Source organism: Melanotaenia boesemani, chromosome 10 (assembly GCF_017639745.1).
Source record: "Melanotaenia boesemani isolate fMelBoe1 chromosome 10, fMelBoe1.pri, whole genome shotgun sequence".
Classification (NCBI taxonomy): Eukaryota; Metazoa; Chordata; class Actinopteri; order Atheriniformes; family Melanotaeniidae; genus Melanotaenia; species Melanotaenia boesemani.
The window spans coordinates 28,089,123-28,113,856 of record NC_055691.1 but is presented as its reverse complement, the minus strand read 5'-3'; the positions used below and the strand labels follow the sequence as shown (position 1 = coordinate 28,113,856).

The window sequence follows — 24,734 nt, the reverse complement described above, 5'->3', positions numbered from 1 at the left end:
TCGGCATCTTGGCTGCCGGTCTAATGAATGAATTTGCACCAGGTGTGCAGGGAAGACGGTGGAATGAAGGAATTTATAGGAAATCGGTCTGCAGCAGTATTCATGTGTCATCTCAACTCACACAGGGTCTGAAGTAATTCATTAAAGAACACAGTCACCTCAAAAGCAATATTGACTGAGTGGCACAGTGGCATCACAGTGGCATTTGAATGTTTTGGTAAATCTGCATCCATGTGTGACTGTATGTCAGTAATTTTCTTCATATTCTGCAGCACACAGTCTTGTTTTCATACCATTCTGTAAGTGTAATCAGAACACCCTTTTCAATTCAAATAAGCCAACATGCACCTTCTCTGCCCACCAGCAGGTTGTTGTCACTCATTTTTATTGACAGCAAACATTAGGATGAAATACTTACTTGAACATGTCTGAAATCCATGCCAGGAGGAAGTGTGGCGACCAGTCTGTGATCATATAGTTCAATAGTCCTTTGTGCTTAGGAAGGTTAATTACTGAGTTAAATGACAGGGAAGTATGTACTGTAAGGAGTAGCTACAGTCACATTAAAATTAAATCTCAAGGAAAGGAGCTTAATTAAATATCAAAGAAAGGAGCTTCTTGTAAATATTGTCAATCTTTACAATATTTACTATTTAATATGCACTGTCAATAATTTTTTACTCAAGTGATTTCAGCTTGGTAAGAAACTATTATTTTCTATCATTTTTATCTGATATATGTCATATTTCTTTAATGAAACTACATAATAACAGATTTACTATATTGTATGTCCTTTATTTATTATATTTTATGTACAGCTGTAGTATCTCTACATACCTATAATGGGATATACCTCATGGTATAATGCAGTGGGTGCAGGTACATAGTTTGCACTGACAATACCCACAAAATAGTTATAACAGAAGGATAAACTGTCTGAAGTCTCATTTTCTGCACTTTTAACTTGATGCACCTTTAATTCGTAGAGTAAGAAAAGCACACAACCACAACTGTGGACAGTGCAGCCATAGATAATGCATCTTTAGGAGCTCAGATTTCCCTCATCTCCAAGTTAGAAATGATATTTTCTGTGTATCTAAAAACGGTTTTACATATATTAATGTTAAAAATCACATATCTTCTCTCATGATACACATTCCTCCAGCATCTTTTATCATTCTGAGTCTGAAATGTTTAATTTCAGCTACTGTACCTTTAAAGCCAATTGTGCTGGGATTGGTTGGGCGGATTTGTCAAAAACAACACAGCAGGTGAAAAGGTGTAAGAATGTGTCAGCAAATATTCTGGAGAATTTGCTGTTGCTGTGTGTGTGACTGTGTGTATGCTGATGAGATGTGTGCTTTCTGCTGACCTGTACGCTGCTTTCTGCTCTCCCCCTGCTGTTGTGGATATGTACAGATACCTGCAGTACATATATAAACACACTATGGAGCCTCATCTGCTATTCTCACTGTGTTGTAAAGAAAACAGCAGTTTTCACAGCTTAATTTCTGCATCACGTGCTGCCACTAGTGAGATCTAGACAGTGGTTCCCCCTCCCTCGTATTTCTTGCTCTATAAGAGCATCTTAATCAGAAGGTGTCGTGGTGTGATGTGTGAAAAGCAGCTGCAGCAAAAAGCCAATAGTTGAACTTTAATCTGAAAATCTCCAGTTGGCAACAGTGAAAACTTTTATTTCATGATGGTTTTGACAAGTGAGGAGGAATAAGAGCCTAGAATACAAAATGTGAGTTTCAGAGTTTTAGGACTGACCAACAATTTGTCTCAAATTTGGGTATTTTTTTTTTTATTTAATGCATTTAAACTAATCACTATAAGCAGGTATCAAGAAAATGTGTTTTATGCTGATGTTGCTGACAAAAAAGAAAAAGGTTGGACGATAAATGAGACATTTCAGGAGCAGTATTCTTTGGGAGAGATTAACTCCCACTGGTGTTGACTTTCAGATCTTGCAGTATATCAATAATGAGGACATATATATATATCTATATATATAGATATATATATATAGATATATAGCAAGATTTGTAATTAAAATTAAAATATTAAAAGTCAAAGCATCTTCATATGTGATGAAGGTGAATCTGATGGAAAACAAATTACTCAAGTATCAATGGACGAGTAAAAAGGAAAGTACTTTTATTCTTCAAATCACTCTTCAGACAGGATAAATAACCCATTAAAACAGGCAGAGTTACAAAGACACTGAAAAAACAATACCGTTTTGGCTAAATAAATTATCTTACAAAAACACTGACATCACCATATTAAAGTGATGCTGTACACAGTGATCATCAGTTTGTGCAAAGTATCTGTAAGCTTACAGATGAGATAGAGCTCTCACAATTAGCTCATCTACTCTCTTCTGTCCCTGTCATTGCTGGAAGTCTTCATCCCTGCATCCCCTTGTGTTTCTCTCCCTCTCTTTGAAAACAAGTTGACAAGTTGTGCTTTAAAGTGAGGACTGGGCTGAGAATGGGTTTTGAAGTGGAACAACAAAGTATTATTTGCTTCCTGTTCCTTCTTCCTCAGCTTTTAACTTTGCTTGTGAGAGGTGGTCCTGCCAAGAGTCTGTGCACAAGCCATGTGCTATTGACCATGGAAAAAATACTCACAGGAGTCCTTTTGTCAGTCTTTTACATAGTGGTTTCCTCCCATTCTAGTTCAACATCACCTGAAAACCAATAAAAATGTGTAGGTTGAGCACAGTGGCATGGGAAGTATGTTTTATTTAAGCCTGTACATTTGTTGTTTACCTTCCATGGCATCCAGGGAGTCCATCTTCTCGAGAGCAGAGTAGCTAACAAACCAGATGGATTGGCTGTTGCCTTTGTTGTTAAGAAGTTCCAGTGTACTTTGATGTAGGAAGATGTACTGGGCCTGACAACACAGACACACACACACACACTAAGATATTGTACATTTGATGATTCAGACCATATGTTATTTTGTATTCGTTTCACTCTGAGCAGATGTTGAAACAATATTCTCTTGATAAAATAGATGAAAAGGCACATTAACTATGAATTGTTTGAGTAATCTGATAATTCTACATTATTTGTTATCCAAGATACAGATCTGTCAGAGCTGTTTCATACAGTATATCTTATTCATTCAATGCTAACATCTGAGAACTCAAAGGTAGCCTTAATCAAGCAGCATAACAAATATTTCACATTTTAGTTCTGAACAAATACAGATTCATGTAGATAACACCTCTAGTTCAATGAAAAGCTAATAACTAACAATAATATCTATCTATCTATCTATCTATCTATCTATCTATCTATCTATCTATCTATCTATCTATCTATCTATCTATCTATCTATCTATCTATCTATCTATCTATCTATCTATCTATCTATCTATCTATCTATCTAGCTAGCTATTTGTCTGTCTGTCTGTCTGTCCGTCTGTCTATATATATATATATATATATATATATATATATATATATATATATATATATATATATATCATAATAAAAAACAAAACAAAACAAAACATGACCTGTCAAATATCTTCCACATGACCCCTAAAGGAGTCTTACAGTTTGAGGCACAAGATCCTCAAAGTTCAGTAAATTCTGAAAAGACACCTCCAAAATCTTGATTTATTTTCACAAATTTAAATCAATTTCTTCCCCTATCATTACAATAAATCAAACTTTGCTCCACGATCCAGATCCAATGTGTTTATGGCACTTATTTAAAACTTTATCAGGTCAGAAATCTGAGATTCTGTGACACCTTCTGTAGCGACTGTCTCTACAGAAGGTGCTCCTAGTCCATCATAATACCAACACCGAGAGACAAACATTCAGACTCGCAGTCACTCCTAGCGAGATGACACTGAAATCAGGCTAACATGCATATTTCTGGACTGTGGGAGGAAGCTGGGAGAGACCCCACCACGGGGAGAACATGCAAACTCCACACAGGTTCCCCCCAGAGACCTACTTGTTGTTAATACACGAGAATTATAAAAATAAGATATGTTTTATTGAGTGTGTTTGTGGTCTACTAGAATCACGGACCTCCTCCAAGCGCTCCTTCACGCTTTGGATGCAGCAGTCTGGCTCTGAAGGAGCTCTGCAGGGTTGTCAGTGTCCGCGGGGAACAGAGCTGCTCTCTACTGAGATGCCTCAGTACAGCAACGGATGCAAGCTAACGTCAGATCGAGGAACATCCATCACTTATCAATACGTATTTTACTTCTGTCAAGTCTGGCAAAGTCTGACATTGCGGAGTGTCTGACTGTTAAGTTTTACCAATCACTCATCCACATAATTATGCATATATACCATGACTGTAGCCCTTCCCATCAGCTGTCATGGGGTCTGTTTTGATAACTGAAATCAAGTATCACACACTTTGAGCCTACCTTAATCATCTCGTTATCTTGAGAAAACAAACTTTTTCTTGAGATAACGTTATCATTAGAAAACGGTCCTCGTAACGAGAAAATTAACTCGTTATCTCAAGATAAAATTTTAAAAAAGAATAATTGCCGATAACAGTTGTTCTAGCCTTCCGTAGTATATTTTTTAACATGCCCTATAACTTCATTTTTTAATATATTCACTTTTCATTTACATTTGATATGGAAATTTAGATTTAGCAGTTTTTACTGTACTTTACTGTACTGTACACAGTTGAACCCTCAAGAAATGGAAATTATAACTGTTATTCTATTGAAGAAATAGAAAAAACGGAAAAAAACAAACTAAAAATATGATGGACATTTCCAATAACTTCATCATCTGCATATTGAATATCACTGTCTAAAAGAATAACACCTCACAGATTACACGCAGCTCTTGTAGCGCCAGAGAGTGAGGACTCAAATCACTGTCTAAATGTGAACACCATGAAATGTGCACAATATTTAGAAATGAAATAAATTATTGATACTGAGAGGAGACATACACTAGGCAGAGGGTCCCAGCAAGAGCTGTGACACACACTAACAATCCATAAGTAATAACCGAGGTAAATTTAGGATGGGTTCATGCTGTGACAGGAAGGGGAATCCTGTTTAGCATTTGCCTTTAATCTACTGCCAGATTGTTCTATTTGTCAATATGAATATTTTCCAAATATTTTATGATATTTGGCTCACAGCAGGGCACAATGTAAAAAGTAGGACACATACCTAATGAGTCTTTGTATTTGGATATTTGATCCATTTTTTAACTTTTAATGACAACAAGAAAATGGGAACAGAAATGAAGAAAGAAATCAAAACAGAAAAAAGCAGACTGGAAAGGAAATTAGGGCAAGAGCTTACACAATGTCTCCATTTCTGTGAATCCAAAAATGATTTCAAGGTGTAGTCTGATTTTCTATGTTGCCCTCTAGTCGATGAAGCTAACAGAATAATTTAGCAGCTGTGACCAACAGTAACCAACTACAGTAAAGTAAATTGTACATTTATGTACATTTAGTATTTGGGATCTCTCCCTTAATGGAAATAATACTGAACCACATCAGCAACTCTGGATCTCCACAACTGTAATAAAACAACTGTTATATAGAACATTTAAAACACATATTGTCCATCATTATTTATAGTCTATAGAGGTTTTCTGAATCAGGGTACAATCTTATAATGTGTAAAATCAGTATGTGGCCTCATTTCAGGTATCTCTGCCAGACAATTTTCTATAAAATGATTTACTACTAGTAGATGAGTCTGTAAAACTGTAAAGCTGTGTGGGATTCCTGCAGCTTATTCACTCTGCCGGAAATATGGCTTATATGTGTAATCACAAGTCTTTGAGGATTATTAAGTATACTGGAACAACTTCAGTCCAGCTTCAGTACTTCTCCTAATTAAACCACCCAATTTATCTCTGTTCATTAAAACTACATATTGTGAATAATCTCTCATCTCTTGGAATGGCTTAGTTATACCTTTATTTTATTTGGTGCGTGGGATCTATGAAAATGCAAATTAGCCTGCTTCATTCACTGTGTACCTGCAATGGGAAAAAGCTCTTCTGAATCATTTTCAAGACAGAGAACACTTTACTCATGTTACTGATATAAAAATCACCCGATTCCATTTGTCTAAAATGAAAAGTACATAACATCACCAATACTTGCATATAAAACTGAACTGAAACATGGCTACAATTTTTCTTTTTTACTAAATACAAATAAAGACATAGGGCTAATCAACATAGTCAGTGTATGTTTATTCAAGCAAGAGAAGAAAGGGCTTTGCTTAGTTTGTATATGAATAGTTCTAGGAATACAGACATTACTCCTGCAAATTAACGCTTGTTGAGGAGCTTTTATTACATTTCAAGTTGGAATGTATCTTCACCCTGGAGTGTTTTTCTCTCCATGTCAAGGAGAAAAAGACGCACTGAACAGGGTGTAGCAGAGCAGCCACACAGCTTGGTGTAGAGCCACAGAGAGAGCACAGCATGAGACCCACACATATGACACCAAGATTAAAGAGAGCAGCAAAACAGAAGCAGAAACTGTCACACTGTGATGGAATCAAGTAAAGTCTCCTAAGTGCATACATATAATATGAATCTTTGACTAAGTTAGCACGCAGCTAATAGTGTGCTCCTGTATGCTAACTTTGGATAAGATTTATTCTGTATGGTTGCCTCTGATAAACTAGCTCCACCTTGGCAGTCGATAGGACTCTGCTTTACAAAACCCTGCAAAAAAGAGCAAAAAAAAAAAAAAAAAAAAAAAAAAAAAGCAAAAAGTCTGGGACTGCTCAGCTCTGGAACTAGATGGATAAAACCCACAAAGTTTAATGACTTAAGTTATCTACAAAGGCAGAAATGCACACTTGTATTCTTGTGAACAGATTTATAAATTACATATCTAAATGACATATCTATGGTTAGCCCTTAATAGATCTAATTATAAGTGAATTACCTAATTTCCGTTCCCATTTTTATTCATGAATAAATTATGACACTCATGATGTAATCATTTGCATTCAAGACATGAGGTATATGAACATAAATATGAACATTTATACAAAACTGTAAGAAAAAAATTTTCATTTCCACATCACCATATCCGATTTTAACGGCTGTAAAATGATGTATTTTCATGATCTGAAGAATGTGTCAAGTTCTTACTGCTCTGTCTTCATTTATTAATAGCAGCTTTTGAGTAAAAAGAGATGTACTCATGGTTTCTGTGTGTATGTATTGTTTATGCATCTGGTCTCTGGGGTTGAAAGCTGAGTTTGTATATTCTTGCATAATGTGTTAACACAATTACGAACTTGGTTTCACTGAGCTATTCCTTAAGATAAATTTCTGTTTTAATCTTTAATTAAATCTGTACTTTGGCTATCAAATTTAAGCAAAGTAAACTAATCAGCACTGTTTCATGGGAACTCACCAGATTCTGTACCATACACATCCTCTCACTGCGCAGTTCAGCCACCAGCCCATAGATATCTACAAAGTCGTGATCTCTGATGTGCTGAATCAGGTGATCCAGAGCAATAAACACACCTGTTCTTCCCACACCAGCACTAAGAAAACAGTAAGAGAGAAGCAGTTGCCATATGGTGAGCTGCATCATTACACATGAAACACTTGATGACAGTCAGTGCTTATACATTTCATGTTTTTTTTTGTGTTACTATCCCATGACTGAGGTAATCCCATACCTGCAGTGGACTGCTATGGTGGTGTTGTCATGCCGATGTGCTCGGACAGCTTTGACAAACTTTATGAGGGTGCTGCAGGACTCAGGAACCCCGTGTTCAGGCCACGATGTATAGTTGAAGTGTCTGACCAAAATGTAGTGACCATGCTGCAGAAGGATTTATATAATACACAGGACAGAAACTTTGATATCTGTACTCACAGATATAAAAAGAAAAGTCTCTCTGAAAAATCTGATGATATTGATATTTTTTTTATAAACTTTTGAACTATTATGGACTCTTGTGAACACGTGTTATTTTACAACTTGAGATTATTGACTTATTTCCTTATATTCATCTTCTGTTTGAGCAATTCAACAAGCTGTCTTAACTGTAAGTCTGAAACATTATTTAAGCCCCTCATTTCATCTTCTGTGTCCGCTGATGTTGAATGCTGTTAATTTATCAGAAGCTCTATAAATGCTTTGCATGAACTTAAAAAAAGAGAAAAATCCATGTCTGGATAAAACCAAAGAGCAGCCAGTTTGTGAATTTTTTAAGGATTTTAAGGGATTATAAATAAAATATTACTGTGTGCATTGCGACAGTTTAAGCATTATACTGTGTGGGCATGTGCTATGTGTATGTTTATTTGGGGGTGGTTTTTAGTACCTTTTCCACTTTCAGGGTTCTCACAGTCCAGTCAGGAAGGACTTCCTCTGATACTTTAGAGATGAGAATATCACTAAACACTGTCATTGGCTTGTTGTCCTCAGGCCAGTACTTATGACACCGTATCTGAAATGTCACAAACAAGCAAACACAGACAAACAGGTATGCATTAGATGCTCATTGCAGATATAACCCTCCTGGGAATGAAGTTCAAAACAGAGCATGCACTCTGAATGTTAATATGACTTGCGCTTCATAACATTATCAAATCTCTCATGACGCACTCTGCCTTTCTCATAACACTGTGTGAGCATGGCGATGGTGCGGGTTCCTGTTTCCCAGATCATTCTCCAAAAGTCAGCCACTGTGCCGGGCAGAGGACCCTGGGTAGCTATAAACTCGTTTGGACACAGGTAACCCTACAGAGACAGATAAAAGACAGTGATGCTCAGTTACAAACTTAACTTCAGATCTAGTGAACTGTCTGTCTAAGAAAAAGAAATGTTTATAAAACCGTTAAAAGAGAAGTTACTTACTGAGACAAAGCTGGCATTGATGTAGTCTGAGCCTGCAGTGCCTGGTTCTGAAAGTAGTTTCACTCGATTGTTATTGTCTAGAAAAGGGTGGTAAGATGTAAGTGTGTGAAATGCAGCTTCAAAAAGTTTATATCAGAGCAACATCGCAGAAAAAAAATGGTGAAATTTTGCACATGTTGTTGCCTTTAAAGGCTGTTTTTCAGTCAGGCTGCATACAGGGTTTGATGTTGGGGAAGCGATTCTTGGATTTGTTCCAAGGCAGGTCAGCATCTGTAGTTGCCAAGTCTGGCAGCAGCTTTGGGAGCTCCTGGAGGAATAAAATTGTACACATTAGTATTCACAAAAACACACATGCATGACGTCAAAGGCTTGAACCACTATTAAAATCTGCTTAAAGTAAAATTAACTTGGCTCCTAATGTCAAGGTTAAAAATCAGTTATATTTGCTACAGCTTTTTTTACACAAACAATATGAAATTAAAGAGAACTTTAGAGGTCACTCAACTGGTTAAGAGTAACCTGTGACTCCTAAGTGGCAGAGCTCACCACCTTTTTATGGTCTGTGTAATTTTCAAGGATGTTTCTATCTATCTTTCAGAGTCCAGGAAAAATATTCAAACCCCCAATATTTAAAAAACAAAAAACAAAACATATTACACGTTCTAGGTTTCATAAATATAGGTCCAAGTTGGAAGCAAACATTTACCGCAAACTCCTCGTGGAACTTGGCATTGTCATTGGCACACAGATCCTCTACATGTTGCAGAAAAGACTTCTTGTTGACAGGCCTGACAGTGATGGTAGGAGAGAAATACACTGAGTGTGAGACACAGAAAGAAACGTACTGAAAAACGTCTGCAGCAATGTCCTACAATCTATAAACATATTCTTGGTTATATTTGGTACTGAGCAGTACAGAACACACTGATTTCCGTGGTGTGTACGTTCACATGATGTGTCGAGGCTGACTTACTTGAGTGACTTCCTGTAGCTGAGCAGCCTAAACAGAAATAGACAGCAAAATTTAAGGAAAATAAATTAATGCAGTAATCACAGCCTACACTTTGGCATTGGAATAGTGACATCTCAACTGATCCTCACAGCAGTAAGTACATGGTGTGTTTAGAAAAGTGGGTTTTTTAGAAATTTTGCAATCAAATCCACTTTGATTAAACACCACCACAAACTTTGATGCCTCATTCTAACAGAATATGTGAACATAAGTAGACTCGAAAGTATGCACCTATTCCCCTGTGAAAGGTGTATGTGACATGAAGCTCAGCAGATTCACAGCTACTGATAAAGTCTAGCATGAATGTGCACTGTCTTCCAAGAAATTTGAGATGATGTGACACATTTAAAAGGTCTTTTAGAGAAAAGTGCCATCAAAGCTCTACAATCTATATAAATGATAAGAGGAAAATGAGCAAGCTGTTTGTAAAACATTGATTATATTGATTCATTTAACTGTCAGGCTTCACCTTCATAGGTAACATGATGAACATACAGTAGAGATGAATCAAAGCAGAGTAAGTCATGCAAACACACACATAAAAAATGTGCCACACAAAGCTAAACTTCCAACTTACTGGATGACATAAATCTCTTTCCTCCTAAAGAAGAAGGAAGAATACCTGGTGAGAGAAAAGTGCTCAGTGAGAGAAAAACAAAGCCCAAGCAAGTGAATGTAAATGCCTGCGTGGAAGAAAAGTTGACAACTGACAAGAAAATGTGAGTTACTTAAGCAAAAACAGTTAGACAGGTGGTGTTCAAACATATCTCATCATGCTGTCATAGTTAAGAAAAGATTCTGCTCCAGCCTAATCTCACATGACGGAAACACAATAATGTCATGGTTCGGGTTAAAAAAAATCACGAAATGGCAACATATGTTTTGGCTGTAGGCAAGTTTCAGCATGACATACTGTCATGAAGATGCATATTTATTTAAACTTGCAAACCCCAACAATGTATAGCTCTAAATCCCTGTATCAGGCAAGTCTCAATCCAGGTCTCTTGTTAAATCAGTGGCCTCTTCTTTGTAAGCAAGTAAATCAACAATATGCAAAATGGATTTATTATTGTGTAATCAGAAATGTAATCATGCCTCTACTTTTGATTCTTTATTGTGTAATATTTTGTGCTGTAGACCAGTGTAGCTTAACACTGGGTTGTCTGCTCATATAGAAGCAAAAGGGACAAGAGATGTTGGTCAAATTACCATAATTTGAACTTAATCACTGTGCATACTTTGGTTCATATCTTTGCTCTCGTAAGTGTTTGCAATCAGAAAGGAGAGCGAATTATCCAGAGGAACTGCTTCCTTTATCTGAGGTGAGTCAACAGTCACTGCACATGAAGGAATGTCATTCTGAAAGTCTAATTAGGCAGAGTCAAGTGCTTACATTACTTATAAAGATAAAGGACAATTATCTTCTCATAGAAGTACTTGGGAAGAGTGTCTAGAACACTTTGTATACACACTGGATATTTGAAAACCCGTTAATTAATGGTAGTAGAGTAGTTATCCAACACAGTTTACAATTTTACATTATTGACCACATGCTCTGCTTACTAACATGCAAACCTACTGATAAACCTGGGTTTATTTTTACATGTTTGATGGAGCATGCACAGTTTTAGTGAGACTCTGTGTTACTGTGAATAATAAGGAGAGATAAGATTAGCAGATCTTCAGAAGCCAGAGAAGATTGCACTGGTAGAGAGAACGATGTAAAATCCAAAAATTTCAGGAAGTAAACATCACAGAAAAAAAAAAAATCTGAAGATGAGTGGAGGATAGCTTCTAAAGAAGGATAATGATCCTACGCACACTTCAAACATTTATATTGCTACTACACTGATATTCATAAAGGTTCTACCTCAGATGGAAAATTCTTTCCATGACCCTTGCCATTTCTGACCTAAGCATATACTAAAAATCTGTGAATGAAACGCAAAAGCAAAGCACATGCAAAGCAGACTATAAATCACACAGGACTACACCAGAAGCCTTTTAAAGGAAGAATGTGAGAGAAGTCCTTCAAACAAGAACCCTCAAAGCTTTATATAAAGAACAGCTACAAAAATTGTTTGCAGGCTTTCATACATGCTGAAAAGGGTGTTCCTGAGTTATAGCCATGCAAGGTTTTCAGAATTTTCTTTCAGAAGGCTTTAGCTTTTTTTTTTTTTTTAAACTTATCTTAGCAGTTTACAAAAAAAGTTTGGACTTGAAAATGAGCATGCTCCTCACTTGTTTCTTATGTCCTGTGAACCATCATTAAGCTTGATAGACTATATTTTGTTCTCAATAAATCCAAAACTGAAGCTATTTAAAGCCGATTTAAGCACCAACTACTGCTGGGCCAAAGAATAAAAACCGAAAAGCCAGATACTAAATTTGTAACAGGATGGTTTAAAAAAAAAAAAAGTAGACAATCTGACCTGTCTGTTCTGCAGAGAACTGAAGATAAATTACAAAGCTCCAATAGTGCTGTGTTGTGTTTTGTAGCTGCTGCTTCTATTTTTTACTCAAACTCTACAGCACTAAACAATTTAGTCCTGACAGGAGCAGACAACAAGTTGGCTGCAACAAAAAGATTTTTGGCTTGTTGACACAGATTTGAAATCTTGTCTGGAGCAGCTAAATCAAGCCTGCAGTCATGTAGCACACGTCACTTTTCATCTGCCAAAATGTGTGTGTTATATTTGGTAAAGCAATGCTTTTGGATTATAGGAAACACTGACTTACCGATTGAGCTTTTCTTGTTTCAGCTCCATATCGGCTACAGCAATTAGCTGATCCAGCTTACACTTTGTTTCTATGATCTCTGCCTCCCTGGGCGAATAAGTCCCACCCTCCTTCTTACGCTGATGGATCCTGACAACAACAGTTGATAAGTTGACTGGTTACTGAATTGAAATGAAACATGAAACTGATTTAGCTTGTCATATTCTAACATGAATTTGACCTTGGCATTTTATGGCTATTTCAATACTAATGTTATGTAAATGAGTGCCTGTTGCTATCTTACTTGACAGAGACACAGATGATGATGATGAGTAACACAGCCAAGAAGAACGACAGCAGAACACCCAGAATGATCTGCTCTTCTCTGGTCAACAGCCCGTCTGCTGCAGAGAAAAAAAAAGAGACAATATGAGCAACATTCAATTAAATAAAACAGAGTGCTATAATTGACTAAATATGTCATTCACTTTTTGAAGTTTACATACAGGTATGAGGGATTATTACATGTACCTGCAGTTCTGATGGGGTCCGAGTAATCAGAGTCTGTGTATTGGCCTTTAATGTTAGTACCTCTGAACTTAAACCTGTGAACATAACAGCAAAATTTCAAGACTATTCCTATAAAAAACACTTAAGAAATAGCTGTGTGGTTCAGAATGTGCCCACTCACACATAGACAGTGTTGGGTTTCAGAGGTCCATTGCAGTACTCATTAGGGTTGTTCGTCATGTTGCAAGCATCATTCTCTCCGATCTCGTAGGTCTCTGCTGTAGTGTTGTTGCCCCTCACCAGTGATGGGCCATTTCGAGTCACATCGTGACCACTTCTGACACGTATATTCATACGTTCTTCCTCAACCCTCAGTAAACAAGGTGGGTTGGGGAATCCAGTGTCAGTCAGGTAAGGGGAAGGACGAATAAAAAACGCAGCCCTCCAGTTGGTCAGGTTTTCATGGTCCCTCACTATCACAAGATAAAAGTTGGAGATATGAGCCCTTCTTCTGTTATTAAACTCTTTGGCTTTTGCAGAAATATAACCTTCTGTGAGTTTAGAACAAAATGATGGACTGTAAAACAGGATTATTCATGAGACAAAACACAGAGAAGACTAAAACACAAGCATGTTTATCTAAAAATTGATGGCTGTCATACCCCCCGATTCGGCCACGATGACCTGGATTTTTTCAATTGGTCCGTTTTCGTCACTATAGAAACAAGCAGGCATCTGGATGATGATACTCCTTTTCGTTACCATGGCAACCCCTCTATGGTCGAGCACTACCTTGGGTCTTTGGTTTGGCTTGGACGGGGCTAGAGCATGTGCACAGTGGAGTACGCACATACAAGGGGATAAACAGAAACACCATTTTCAGGTGAGTGGAGAGTGTATGTGAAGATGAGATTTCAGTTTGTAAACTAAATATAAAGTTGTTTAAATTGCCCTTCTACATAGTCAAAATGCATCTAATTATATTCATGCATTTGCATATGCATGTGAGAGCATTTATGCACGCAGAGCAAATATTCTGTGCAACTGAAATTCTGTCTCATGCATTTGCTGCACTGCTGCAATAAGAAGGAAAGAAACTCTGCAGGGCATTGCAGAGAACAGATGAGAGAGGGGGCTGAACCTTTGATCTCTGTAGTTATCTGGACATGTTGACTGAATGGGCTCCTGCCTGCCCCGTTCCTTGCTGAAATCTACAAACAGAAGTATATGGAATCAGTGAAGGCAGGCAGCTAGAGAACAAGCATGAATAGAAATCAATGAACGAGTTGACAAACTTTCACAAAGCATCTTTGGAAGCCTAGAAGATTGTTTGTGATAGACCCAGGTGTGTGTCTGTACAATATGCACATGCTTTTCACCTGTATATTGTAGGTGTGCCCTCCGTTAAGGCCATTTATGACAGCAAACAGTGTGTTATTTTCTCCATGAGTGATACTGAGGCTGACGTTTGTGACCAGTCGATTGTTCTCGTACACATACGCAATGTAGGCAGTTATGTTTCCATTGGGCTCCTCTGGGGGATTGAAGCTCACCCTCACAGAGTTCACGTTCTTTGGGATAATTGAGACTGTCACATTCTTGGGAGGGTCTTTTGGCACTGAGGACCAAAAAAAGTAATGATACAAGAGCAATGTAATAAGCTGGTGATCAGCAGTTTGAACAGGCACTACAGGATGTGAGCTTACCTTCCTCCAGTGTCTGAAAGTAAATAGGCCCAATGGCCTTCCCATCAATGGTAGCATGCTCTAATGACCCAGTGAAGGCAGTTATAGTCACAGTGTAATGGGTGAACGCTGTCAAGTTAGTCACAATGACAGTCATCAGCTCTCCTGGGGCACGGACTGTTAAAAAGTTGACACCAGGACCATTCACCTGGAATGACAAGTTTACAAATTTCTTACTAGATATGCAGTATAATAACCTCCTTTTAAGACACTGCTGCTGTTTTTAAACCTTGATATAATATCAGTCTGTCTTAATAACTTCTAACTGCATGTATTTGGTGATATGTTATAACTGTAATAAATGTGGCACTGTAAGGTGACCTGCACAAGATAGGATGTTGGTCCTGAGAGAACAGCTGGAGCCTCCCATGTAATGCGAAGGCTGGTGGAGGTGGGGGTCAGTTTTAGGTTACGGGGGGGAGCATCAGGGTCTGAATAGAAGAGATGAGCAAAAATGGGCTATTAAACTGAAATGCAGTGGCTCAAATCAGGTCTGGCAGACACATTAATCACACAAGATGAAACAAAATCAAACAAAATAAGGTCATTCATTCTTCCAGATAGTGAATTACCACACTAAAGACCTCTCTGCATGCATTAGCACTATCAGGAAAGATCAGTTATTTAATTTTGCCAATATATATTAGATAGTAAACTGATTATGCTAATGTAGGTGAGATAGTGTAAAAGTGTCAGCTATTATAAAGCCATTTGGTCAAATTTTTCAAGGCTTTAAATGCTATTTGAAGGCATCTTCACCAGTAGAAAGGCCTACTAGGCTGTTATTGCACCAGTAAGTTTTCATCAAAGATCCACTGAATGCTTAATACATGTTTACACTGCCCTTGACTTTCAGTAGATGTTGTCATGCGGTGTCTTAAAAAGATGAGTATGTGGCTCTGCAGGATTATTACTTAACTACAGCACTTGACATTATGCAATTGCTATTATCCAACAGCACCTAAAGATTGTAGGGTCTTACCCGATAAAACAACAGCAAGGTGAACCTGATTACTATATTTTGGTTTATTTAATCTTCTAAAGAAATATTACACAAGCAATGTAATTTAGCTCATATGCTTGAGACCAAATGGCTGACTCATTTGTCAAATGTTACTCCTGAGGCCCTGACTAACTGCCAGCCCTCCTCTGGCAACATAGAAAGGTCATGTCATCACTCTGATATTCGTACTTCCAGCCAGGGTGCGTGTGTAGCTCCAGTGTGTATATTCTCCAGTTCCAGCGTTGGTCACAGCAGCTACTTTGAAGCGGTAGTATCTGTATTTCGCCAAAGAATGCAGAGTAATGCTGCTGTCTTTAGCATTATCTGAGGCATTTACTGACACTGTGAAGGTGTTGGCCACACAGTCTGGGATCAGCTCGTCCTCTGGCTTTGGCTGAGCGGCAGTTGGTATGTTTGCTTCACAAACAGTTGAAAGCAGCTGTGCAACGATGTGGTACTCTTTCAGCAGGCCTGGAATGGAGTGCGGTGGAGCCCACTCAAGTGTCACATTGCTAGGGGTGACCTTAGAGATGGTGAGGAAACGAGGGGCAGCTGGAGCTGTTACAAGACAATAAAATTGTTCATTCATTGAAGGGACATGTAGGTGCTTGATTGAAGTAATTAGCTGTACTGTGAATGTGCAAAATGCTTAATACAGTTAAACAAAATCCGACTACCTGATTCAGAGAGGGTGGAAGCGGTGCAGTTTACTCTGTCTCCTGGCCCCGCAGAGTTGACTGCAGCTACAGTGATCACGTACTCCTGGTCTGGTGACAGCCCAGTCAATTCGTACTCTGGTGTGTAAACCTCGTGTGTGCTGGTCTGCAAGTCTACCACTACTACAATCTCAAAAAAGAGGATTTGTCCGTTTGGGTTGGCAGGAATTTCCCAAGACAGCTGAATTGAATCCCAGCTCACTCCAGAGCAAGACAGGTTACCTACAGCATCAGACACTGCAAACAAAGATAGAGTAAGAGGTACAATAGTAATACTGTAGGAATTATATTTACTTTTGGTTATTCAATTCAAAAGCACATATGCTCTTTGCACAGGACTTATTGTAAACTAAAAAATATGCTGGAATACAATATGAACATTAAAATGTGAAAGATCATAGTACATATGAAATGAGAGTAAAACTACATTTATCTCAAATTTGTCTCTTTTTTTCATTATTTCACACCTTTAATCATCTGCTTTGAAACACAGTAAATAACAGTTAAATAATGGTGATTTTTGGGTGGGCCTTGGGGAGCCAGGGCCACCCAACTACTGTGGTCACCCCAAATCTGATTGGTAGCTCATCAAGTTTATTAACACTGGAACCAAAGTAAATGCCTGTCTTCTCACTTTTCTCACTATCTATACTATCATACCTTATTTGCAGCTTGTTTTTATTATTGCCAAACTGGATTATTTAGTGTTTTTAATTGTTTTATTTCAGTTGTTATATTTATTGTGTCCTTTCATTTCTTTTTGCTCTGCAAAGATCTTTGGGTTGGTCTTATGCATTTGATCAAGTGCTGTGTAAAGAAATGCGAGTTAAGTTTAATCTTGTCATGAAATATAAATCTGTGTTTTCCAAATTAATGACAGAAGGTGATGATCGATGTTAAAAATGTATTTGTTCAGTAGAGCCAATATTATATATGTAATTAACCAGTATGAGAAATAAGGACAGCAGTGGGATTAAGATATGAGATTTGGTCTTTTACCTATAAAAACTGGGCCACAATCCATCCAGTAGATTGTAAAAGCTACAACACAAGAACAGCTGCACTCGTGTTGACTGGTTGATTATTGGTATTTCTGTTTGTTTACTTTACAATGCAAATCATATTTATTTCTCTGCCAGAAGTTTTTTTGTGTTTGCAATACCAATAAGCTCATTTTCAAAGTTAATTTCTTGTATAATATTCTTTAATGATGCAGTGATAGAGTGCGTTTAAATAGCTGCTTTGACTGAAATATCTTTATTGTGCAATATTAAAAGATAATCAAAGTTATGATTGAAGCTATTAGAAATTATGCAAAAATAATCCTATAAACAAGGTTTTATTTATTTATATTGTAAAAGGCTCAAAGCTGGTAAGGTTTCCAGACACTCAAGAATCTCTGCATTTCACACATTGATTCTAACAATTATCCTGGTGGACATTACACTTAGTCTTATCTGTTGATTGGCTACCCTACACTAACTTGTGTCATAAATTGGCCACAGCATTAAAATTTTCCTTATTATGTCACTGTAAATGGGTACAATAGGGGATCTTGGTTCCCATACCTGTTAATGTTTAGGATGTTTTTCTGATTGTGAACCTGGTTGCCCTGATATGAAAAGTATTTTAAATTGAATTAAATGGGTTTTAGAAAATGTATTTGAACCCTAAACTGTGAACAGAAACCTAAATGTGTGTGCTGCTTGTACATTGTTTAAGTATATAGTGTGGGCTTTACCTGATTCATTCGTTGTGAAGGTAACAGGGCTGCTGAACTGATTCCCATGGCCCACTCTGGTATAACTGTAGACACTGATCTCATAGGAGCTATGAGGCCTGAAGCCTGACAGATACTCCATGGTCGACAAACTAGAGGAATTCTAGATTTGTCCAAACACACAACCAAATAAAATATACATAGAAGATTAAATCATCCAGTCTTGACTGCTGGAGTAGATAATATCTGTGTATCAGCACACATTTGTGCACATGTGTTTAAGTGTTACTGCAGAGTGGTAACTGGAGTGTGAAATTAGCCAGCGCTCATGTGTACTCTTACAGAATGGTTCTGTGGAGTGTGTGTAGGTGTGTATCCTATTGTTATTGTGAAGCAGCTTTCAGTGTGTGAAATTAACGGTACCCGATGTGTGACGGTGTGTGTGATGAGGTCTTGGATCCGGAATCCGTACTTTATCACCACTCCATTGGGCTCCAGAGGAGGCTCCCAGGTCAGCCACACAGACACTGCTGTCTGGTTATATATAGTCAGGTTAAGGGGAGGGGACATAGGGCCTGAAAAACAAAATTAGGTATATTTATATAATTATAGCTGATAAAATACCCTCACATTAGGATCACTGAGAAATTTGAAACCTGCTCTTAAACTAACCGCCTTCATCAGTGTGCAGCTGCAGCAGTAGGTGAGGCCCTGCACCTTTACGTGTTGCAGCTATAATGGTGAGATTGTAAGCTGTGTATGGGATTAGGTTAGTCAGAATGACTGAGGTATTGAGAGTCTGGGTTGTGCTGGAGCCCCCTGGACCAGATAGAGTGAGGGTGTATTCTGTTATCTCCCCATTGGCCTCCAGAGGGCGTTCCCAGACCACAGCGATGGAGGATGAAGATATGTTCCTGGTGGACACCAACACTGGAGCAGAACTAGGAACTAATCAAAAACACACCCACATAATGTTAGCTGGACAATACTCCCATAACCTGCAATTAACAAGTTAAAGAATGTGTAGGTAAACTCACTGTCATCATCTGTTCTCAGGTACATTGTACTGGTCTGGTTGTAAGCAGGGCCGGCACCAGTTGCTGGGGTAACAGTAAGCACATAAGGGAAATACTTCCTGAGCCTTGTAAAAAGGAAGACATTGTCGGTTGTGGTATGCTTGATAGTCTTGTTGATAGCTGGAGTCCCTTGGCTGGTCATGTTTGGGAAGATGCCGGCCTCCTGTAAGGTGAGCAGGTAATAGGGACGACCATTTGGCTCTGTGGGAGGATCCCAGCTCACAATGATTGCTGTGGAGCTGAAGATCTGAGCTGTCAAGTTTGAGACCGGGTCACTTGGCACTGAAGAAAGAGACAAGTAGAAAAGTGTTACTTTTATTAACCACCACTGACAAAACTAGTTAAACTGTCAGCCGTTGAATGTGAGTTCACAACATTGTGAGTTATTAAAGTAGGGCATCCATCAGTTACATAGACTCTGACAGTTCAGGGAAAATGAACAGGGAACCAGTCGCTGTCATCATTAATATCTGTCATGGTCATAATTATTGTCAACATTGGTGTAATTAACAATATGAACAAGCGCACATCAAGTAAAACAGTATGGAATTACATCAAGATCACAGAAAAACAACAAGTAAAACAGTGAACAGCCATGTTCCTGTACAGAATCAAAAGCACATTTTGAAAGGCAGAGACACTTAGAGAAATTTACACACTGAAAATCTGGAATTGTAAAGAAGAAAGTTGAAGAAAAAAATACTCATCCTGTTCTTCATCTCAGCCCCTCTGGAAATACTGCATTTCATACAAATTAGATGATGGAAAAAAGGGAGACGGGAGGGAAAAGGGAAATTAAACTTGAGATATCCATAAGATAAATGAGTGTCTATAGAGGGCCAGGTGTGTGTGCGGGTCTGAGCACAGGAGAGTGAGCCCCTGCTGGGCTTGGCTGTACGGGGAGAGACAAGGTCCCCTGGAGGTCCGGTGCTTGGCTGATAGCGGTGCAGCTGGGGCACAGGCAGAGATAAAGGGTCAATGTGAGCAGTAATAATCCAGAGACAGAGAATACATCACAAGTAAAACTCTAACTTGGAAATAAATTGTCTATGTGTGAGTGCTGTCAAGTGATTAATCGTTCACAAGTGAAAAGTTGTACAATTTTAATCAAAATTAATCACATGCAGTTAATCGCATACTGCTGATAGCTAATGGATTACAAGTTTTTTGATTTAGAAATCTGTTTAAATTTTGCCAAAATACATTAACATGCTTAAAATAAGTGTACATCAACTGGCTTAGCATTCCCCTTTAAGAACACTGCTGTCAAGCAGCTAAATTCATAATTGCGATCAATCCTGATTAATAGCGATTTATCACGTTGACAGCAGAAATATGGATCCTATGTGACAAAGTCTGTCGTGGCTGTCTGCACCATTTTTCCCAAAATCACATAAAAACCTAGAGATCAGCTACAAAACTGTTTTTCATTGAGGATAATGAGAAGTACAACTAAAAATTAGATGCATATATGTAAATTTCTGCTGTCATGGCAACATTTGACTTAATTACAAAATAGCGTGAACGTTCTCAAAGCTTATCAGGATTATGTTTTTTTCCTTTATGTCATTAAACTGTGTTCCTGTGCTGTGTTTCGGTTTTTTCTACCTTTTTCTAATTCCTTACCATTTTTATCACACTCAAACTGGCTGTCTGCAAAGCTCAATATCAGCCAACCAGTTATCCAGACTGACAGTTTCTTCTTTCACTAACAACCTGAAAGCTACTTTTTCAATCGCAGAGTTTTTATGCAATTTTATTTCAAGGTAAGAGAGGATTTGAAAAAAGTGTGCAGACTTACCCTCCAGCGAGACTCCATAAATTATATCCAGTTATTGTCTAACATTAAATGCAGTTTTTAACTGTGTGTATGCTTTGATTTTATCTTTTTTATGCTGACACATGTATGCTGGTGTTTTTGTGTGTGTCTGACTGACCGTCCTCAGGTAAGAGCAGTGTTAATGGCTCGGACTGGACCTCTCCGTCACCCTGTATAGTACTGGAAGTCATCCACAAACTGTAGTTAGTGCCCCCAATCAGCCGAGCCAGTGTGTAAACGAAGGGTGAATCAGGAGAGGCAAGGTCAGGTAAGTCTGAAACAGGAACTTTCTATGGAGAAAATGAATGTTTAAGTTTATTTTCATGCACTGATTCAAGCAGATTGATGGGGAAATGAAAGACATTTCCAAATTAAAAATCTGAATGAAGTCACCAGGTTTCCCAAAGAGTTGGCTGAACTTTAACTATGACTGTGTTCATGTGAGGTTCACCAGTATTCTGGCCATAACTGAATTTCTGGAGTATCCTGGTTATGTGTTGCACATGTTAGCATTTTACATCACTTCAGTGGAAGCCAAGATGCAGTGACTGCCCTGATAAAGATCACAGGGTCATGACTAAGGGAGCTGATGAGAAATTAGACACAGCTGAACATACATGATAAGAAGCCTGGATACCTAAATGTCTGCATGCAGGGATGCAGGCTTGCTTGTTTTTATGTTCTATGTAAAAAACCATGTAGAATCAAAACTGGGATACTAATGTGCATGTGCATGTATTCTATGTGGGATGTTGTCAAATGCCTAAAATTTAGGTCTTTAAATCACTCTTCTTTTTATGTTTTGTACTGGGTAAGTTTCCTAAAAGAGTAAAGCGACAGTGATTTATCTTCCTTTTTTCCTTCACTGTACCTGAGCAGCAGCCCATGCCCTTATTTACAGATGCCAAAATCTCTAAATGCTGAGGACAGATGCTTCATTGTTTCATTTTTTATTTTCTTTAGCACAAAAAACACTGAAGAAATTAGCTGAAAAATAAGGAATGCTCCTTGTATAATTGTTTTTTCTTGCAGCAATAACATTCAAAGTTATGTACTAACTATTCACATTATGCCTATCTTGCAAAATTACAATCATTGTTTTAATAAAACTACTACTTACTGTGTCCATATAGAATTGACAGGAGGATGAACATGGGAAAACTTTCTCAGTGTGAGAACTAAATTTAATTTTTGTGACTGGCACCTTATACTGCTTTAATTAATCTTTTTGAACTCACACTTTCACTGTGTTGTTTACTTGTATACAACCTGCATGACCTTTAAAAACATACAGGGTGAAATGCTTTATTTAACAAACTTTTTGGGTGCCACCTTCAGAACCTAGTGGTACAACCACAACAGATCTGCATTAACAATAGTTTAGTTTAATCACATTTTTACCAATTCTATGTCACATCTACTGTTTCTGTCCATTTAAGTCGAAGAACAAGAATCTGTCTGTTACAGTACCAGGTTATCATGTTAAAAATATGACAATATACCCAAAAGAAAAGTTGCAGATTTAAAAATCAAAACAATTAGCTAAAAGACATTAAAATGATTGGAAAAGCAAACAGGAATAACGGAATTAAATGATCGCCATTTAGCACTCTTCACACAAGAAATTGTCATCTAATTCATTGTTGTTATAAAATACTGAAAAGAGCAACTCTAATGTAATGGATCCATCTGTATATTTCATTAACTGGGCCTCACCTCTTCTGTCACAGTGTTGTTATGTGCGTAGTAAATAGTGTAGTGGACTATAATCCCATTTGGTTCAGTTGGAGGAAACCACATCAAGGTCACAGAAGAAGCAGTCACATTTCCATAAGTTATATTCTGCGGTGGGTCAGTTGGCTCTGAAAGTTAGGAGAACAATTTAATACAAAAAGATAACTGAGAAAACATTATCATAATGCCCAAAGATTATTCTGTATGAGAGAACCAAGACCAACTGTGAAAAACTTACGCAACATTTATCAGATACCTGCTTCAGTGGTGGAAAAGCTGATGGAAATCAGCACTCCTCCATCTCCCAGTCTGGTCCAGCTGGAGACAGTGGCATTGTAGCGACTTTCTGAGTCCACATTAATAACCACTGATGTCATTGTTGTATTCTGCCACAGTTCAGTTGTTTCATTCCTAACAAACACAGTGACCATTCATGCTGCATTATGTCTATTTTCATTTCAAACCTCTCAGTTTCACCAAGAAAAACTGGCAATTTCCAAACTCACCAAACTCTGACAATGTAGTACAATATCTCTGAGTTAGCTTCAAGTGGTGGTTGCCATGACAATTCTACCTCATAGTCTGATAACTTCTTGGCATGCAGGAACTGAGGGGGTGTGTCTGGAGCTGAGATGCAGGAGAAAAACTTTCCGGTGACATAAAACAAAATGGCCTAATAATGCATAAGCCCAAGTCAGCAACTCTGATCATCCCGAGGAAGATGCAAAGAGAGAAACCAAATATTGCCCTGAAAAGCAAACACTGTTAGTTGTAATAAAAATGTTACATGTGTCCCTCAGTCTTGATGAAAGACGCAGGCGTCACGTGGGATCAGAAACCTGTGATGTAACATTATCATTAGCATGAGCTGAAACAGAGAGATGTATCTGAGGAGGAAAGTCAGATTTAATCAGATGCCCTTCGAACCTATTAGCCAGTTGTGATGTAATTGTGCAGTGTCCTGGAATGGAAGAGAAACCCTCCCCTTTTCTCTTTCCCCCACCCGTCCCTCTCACCATCCTCAAGTGTGGTGATGTTGAGCGGCTCGCTGCTGTGGTTTCCTGGCCCAGCTCGAGTGTGTGCTTGAACCACAACGCGGTATTGTGCATACTTCCTCAGGTGCGTGATGTGGATGAAATTGGTTGGAGAGGTGAGGTTCAGATAGTGTGTAGAGTTCCAGAGCTCAAGACTGTAGTGAGTTATGACCCCATTAGGCAGCAGAGGAGGTTGCCAAGTCATGTTCACTTCACTGGGACTGACTGACTCATAGGAGAGGCCATATGGAGGACTGCCTGGAACTGGAGATGGAATGAGGAGCAGAAATGCACTTGTTGCAGTTAATATTCATCTTAAAACCTTTCGTGTGCACAGTATATCTTAATCTGGGTGCAATTTTCAACAAACCATCTTCTCCAGATAGCAGGTATAGAGTGTCTGACGTTTGGTTGCCATATCCATAACGCGTATAAGCCCTCACAGAAATGTTGTAATTGGAGAACGGCTTCAGATTGACGAGTGTGATTCTGTTCAAGGTGGTGTTAAACAGTGCAGAGTAGGATTCGTTGTCATACAAGACCTCATAATACTGGATCAACCCATTAGCTTTTTCTGGCGCAGACCAGGTCAGAGTGGCAGTTGAGGGGCTGCTTTCTACCACTGTGAGGTTCTCAGGGGGGGAGTCAGGCTCTGTAAAGGAGATAGACATCAGAAGTGCCAGAAGGGTTCACATCCTTTTACTACAATGGCAGTAAAACATGACAACTTGACACAGTAGTGCAAATGCTAATTGTATGACATTCTGAAAAATGAATTCTTG

The 24,734-nt window shown here is 38.2% G+C and overlaps 1 protein-coding gene across 1 annotated transcript in view; it reads right to left on the bottom strand.

Annotated features, from left to right (window-relative positions):
• Nucleotides 1-2,143: 2,143 nt before the first annotated feature.
• Nucleotides 2,144-24,734, bottom strand: part of ptprq (protein tyrosine phosphatase receptor type Q) — a 44,731-nt gene continuing 22,140 nt past the window's right edge. Inside the window, exons 32-63 of the mRNA XM_041998215.1 lie at nt 24,323-24,604; nt 23,935-24,216; nt 23,425-23,545; nt 23,175-23,329; nt 22,901-23,046; nt 21,303-21,474; nt 19,327-19,647; nt 18,962-19,237; nt 18,713-18,864; nt 18,311-18,452; nt 16,531-16,806; nt 16,043-16,411; nt 15,172-15,281; nt 14,812-14,998; nt 14,485-14,723; nt 14,247-14,316; nt 13,768-13,926; nt 13,287-13,578; nt 13,127-13,200; nt 12,900-12,999; nt 12,617-12,745; nt 10,455-10,499; nt 9,839-9,865; nt 9,572-9,653; nt 9,082-9,172; nt 8,866-8,942; nt 8,614-8,748; nt 8,330-8,455; nt 7,679-7,824; nt 7,405-7,540; nt 2,778-2,901; nt 2,144-2,695 (exon numbers count right to left, since the gene is read on the bottom strand). Of these exons, the coding sequence (XP_041854149.1) occupies nt 2,658-2,695; nt 2,778-2,901; nt 7,405-7,540; nt 7,679-7,824; nt 8,330-8,455; nt 8,614-8,748; nt 8,866-8,942; nt 9,082-9,172; nt 9,572-9,653; nt 9,839-9,865; nt 10,455-10,499; nt 12,617-12,745; nt 12,900-12,999; nt 13,127-13,200; nt 13,287-13,578; nt 13,768-13,926; nt 14,247-14,316; nt 14,485-14,723; nt 14,812-14,998; nt 15,172-15,281; nt 16,043-16,411; nt 16,531-16,806; nt 18,311-18,452; nt 18,713-18,864; nt 18,962-19,237; nt 19,327-19,647; nt 21,303-21,474; nt 22,901-23,046; nt 23,175-23,329; nt 23,425-23,545; nt 23,935-24,216; nt 24,323-24,604 (5,081 nt within the window). The 3' untranslated portion in view covers nt 2,144-2,657. The remainder of the gene's footprint in view (nt 2,696-2,777; nt 2,902-7,404; nt 7,541-7,678; nt 7,825-8,329; nt 8,456-8,613; nt 8,749-8,865; nt 8,943-9,081; nt 9,173-9,571; nt 9,654-9,838; nt 9,866-10,454; nt 10,500-12,616; nt 12,746-12,899; nt 13,000-13,126; nt 13,201-13,286; nt 13,579-13,767; nt 13,927-14,246; nt 14,317-14,484; nt 14,724-14,811; nt 14,999-15,171; nt 15,282-16,042; nt 16,412-16,530; nt 16,807-18,310; nt 18,453-18,712; nt 18,865-18,961; nt 19,238-19,326; nt 19,648-21,302; nt 21,475-22,900; nt 23,047-23,174; nt 23,330-23,424; nt 23,546-23,934; nt 24,217-24,322; nt 24,605-24,734) is intronic.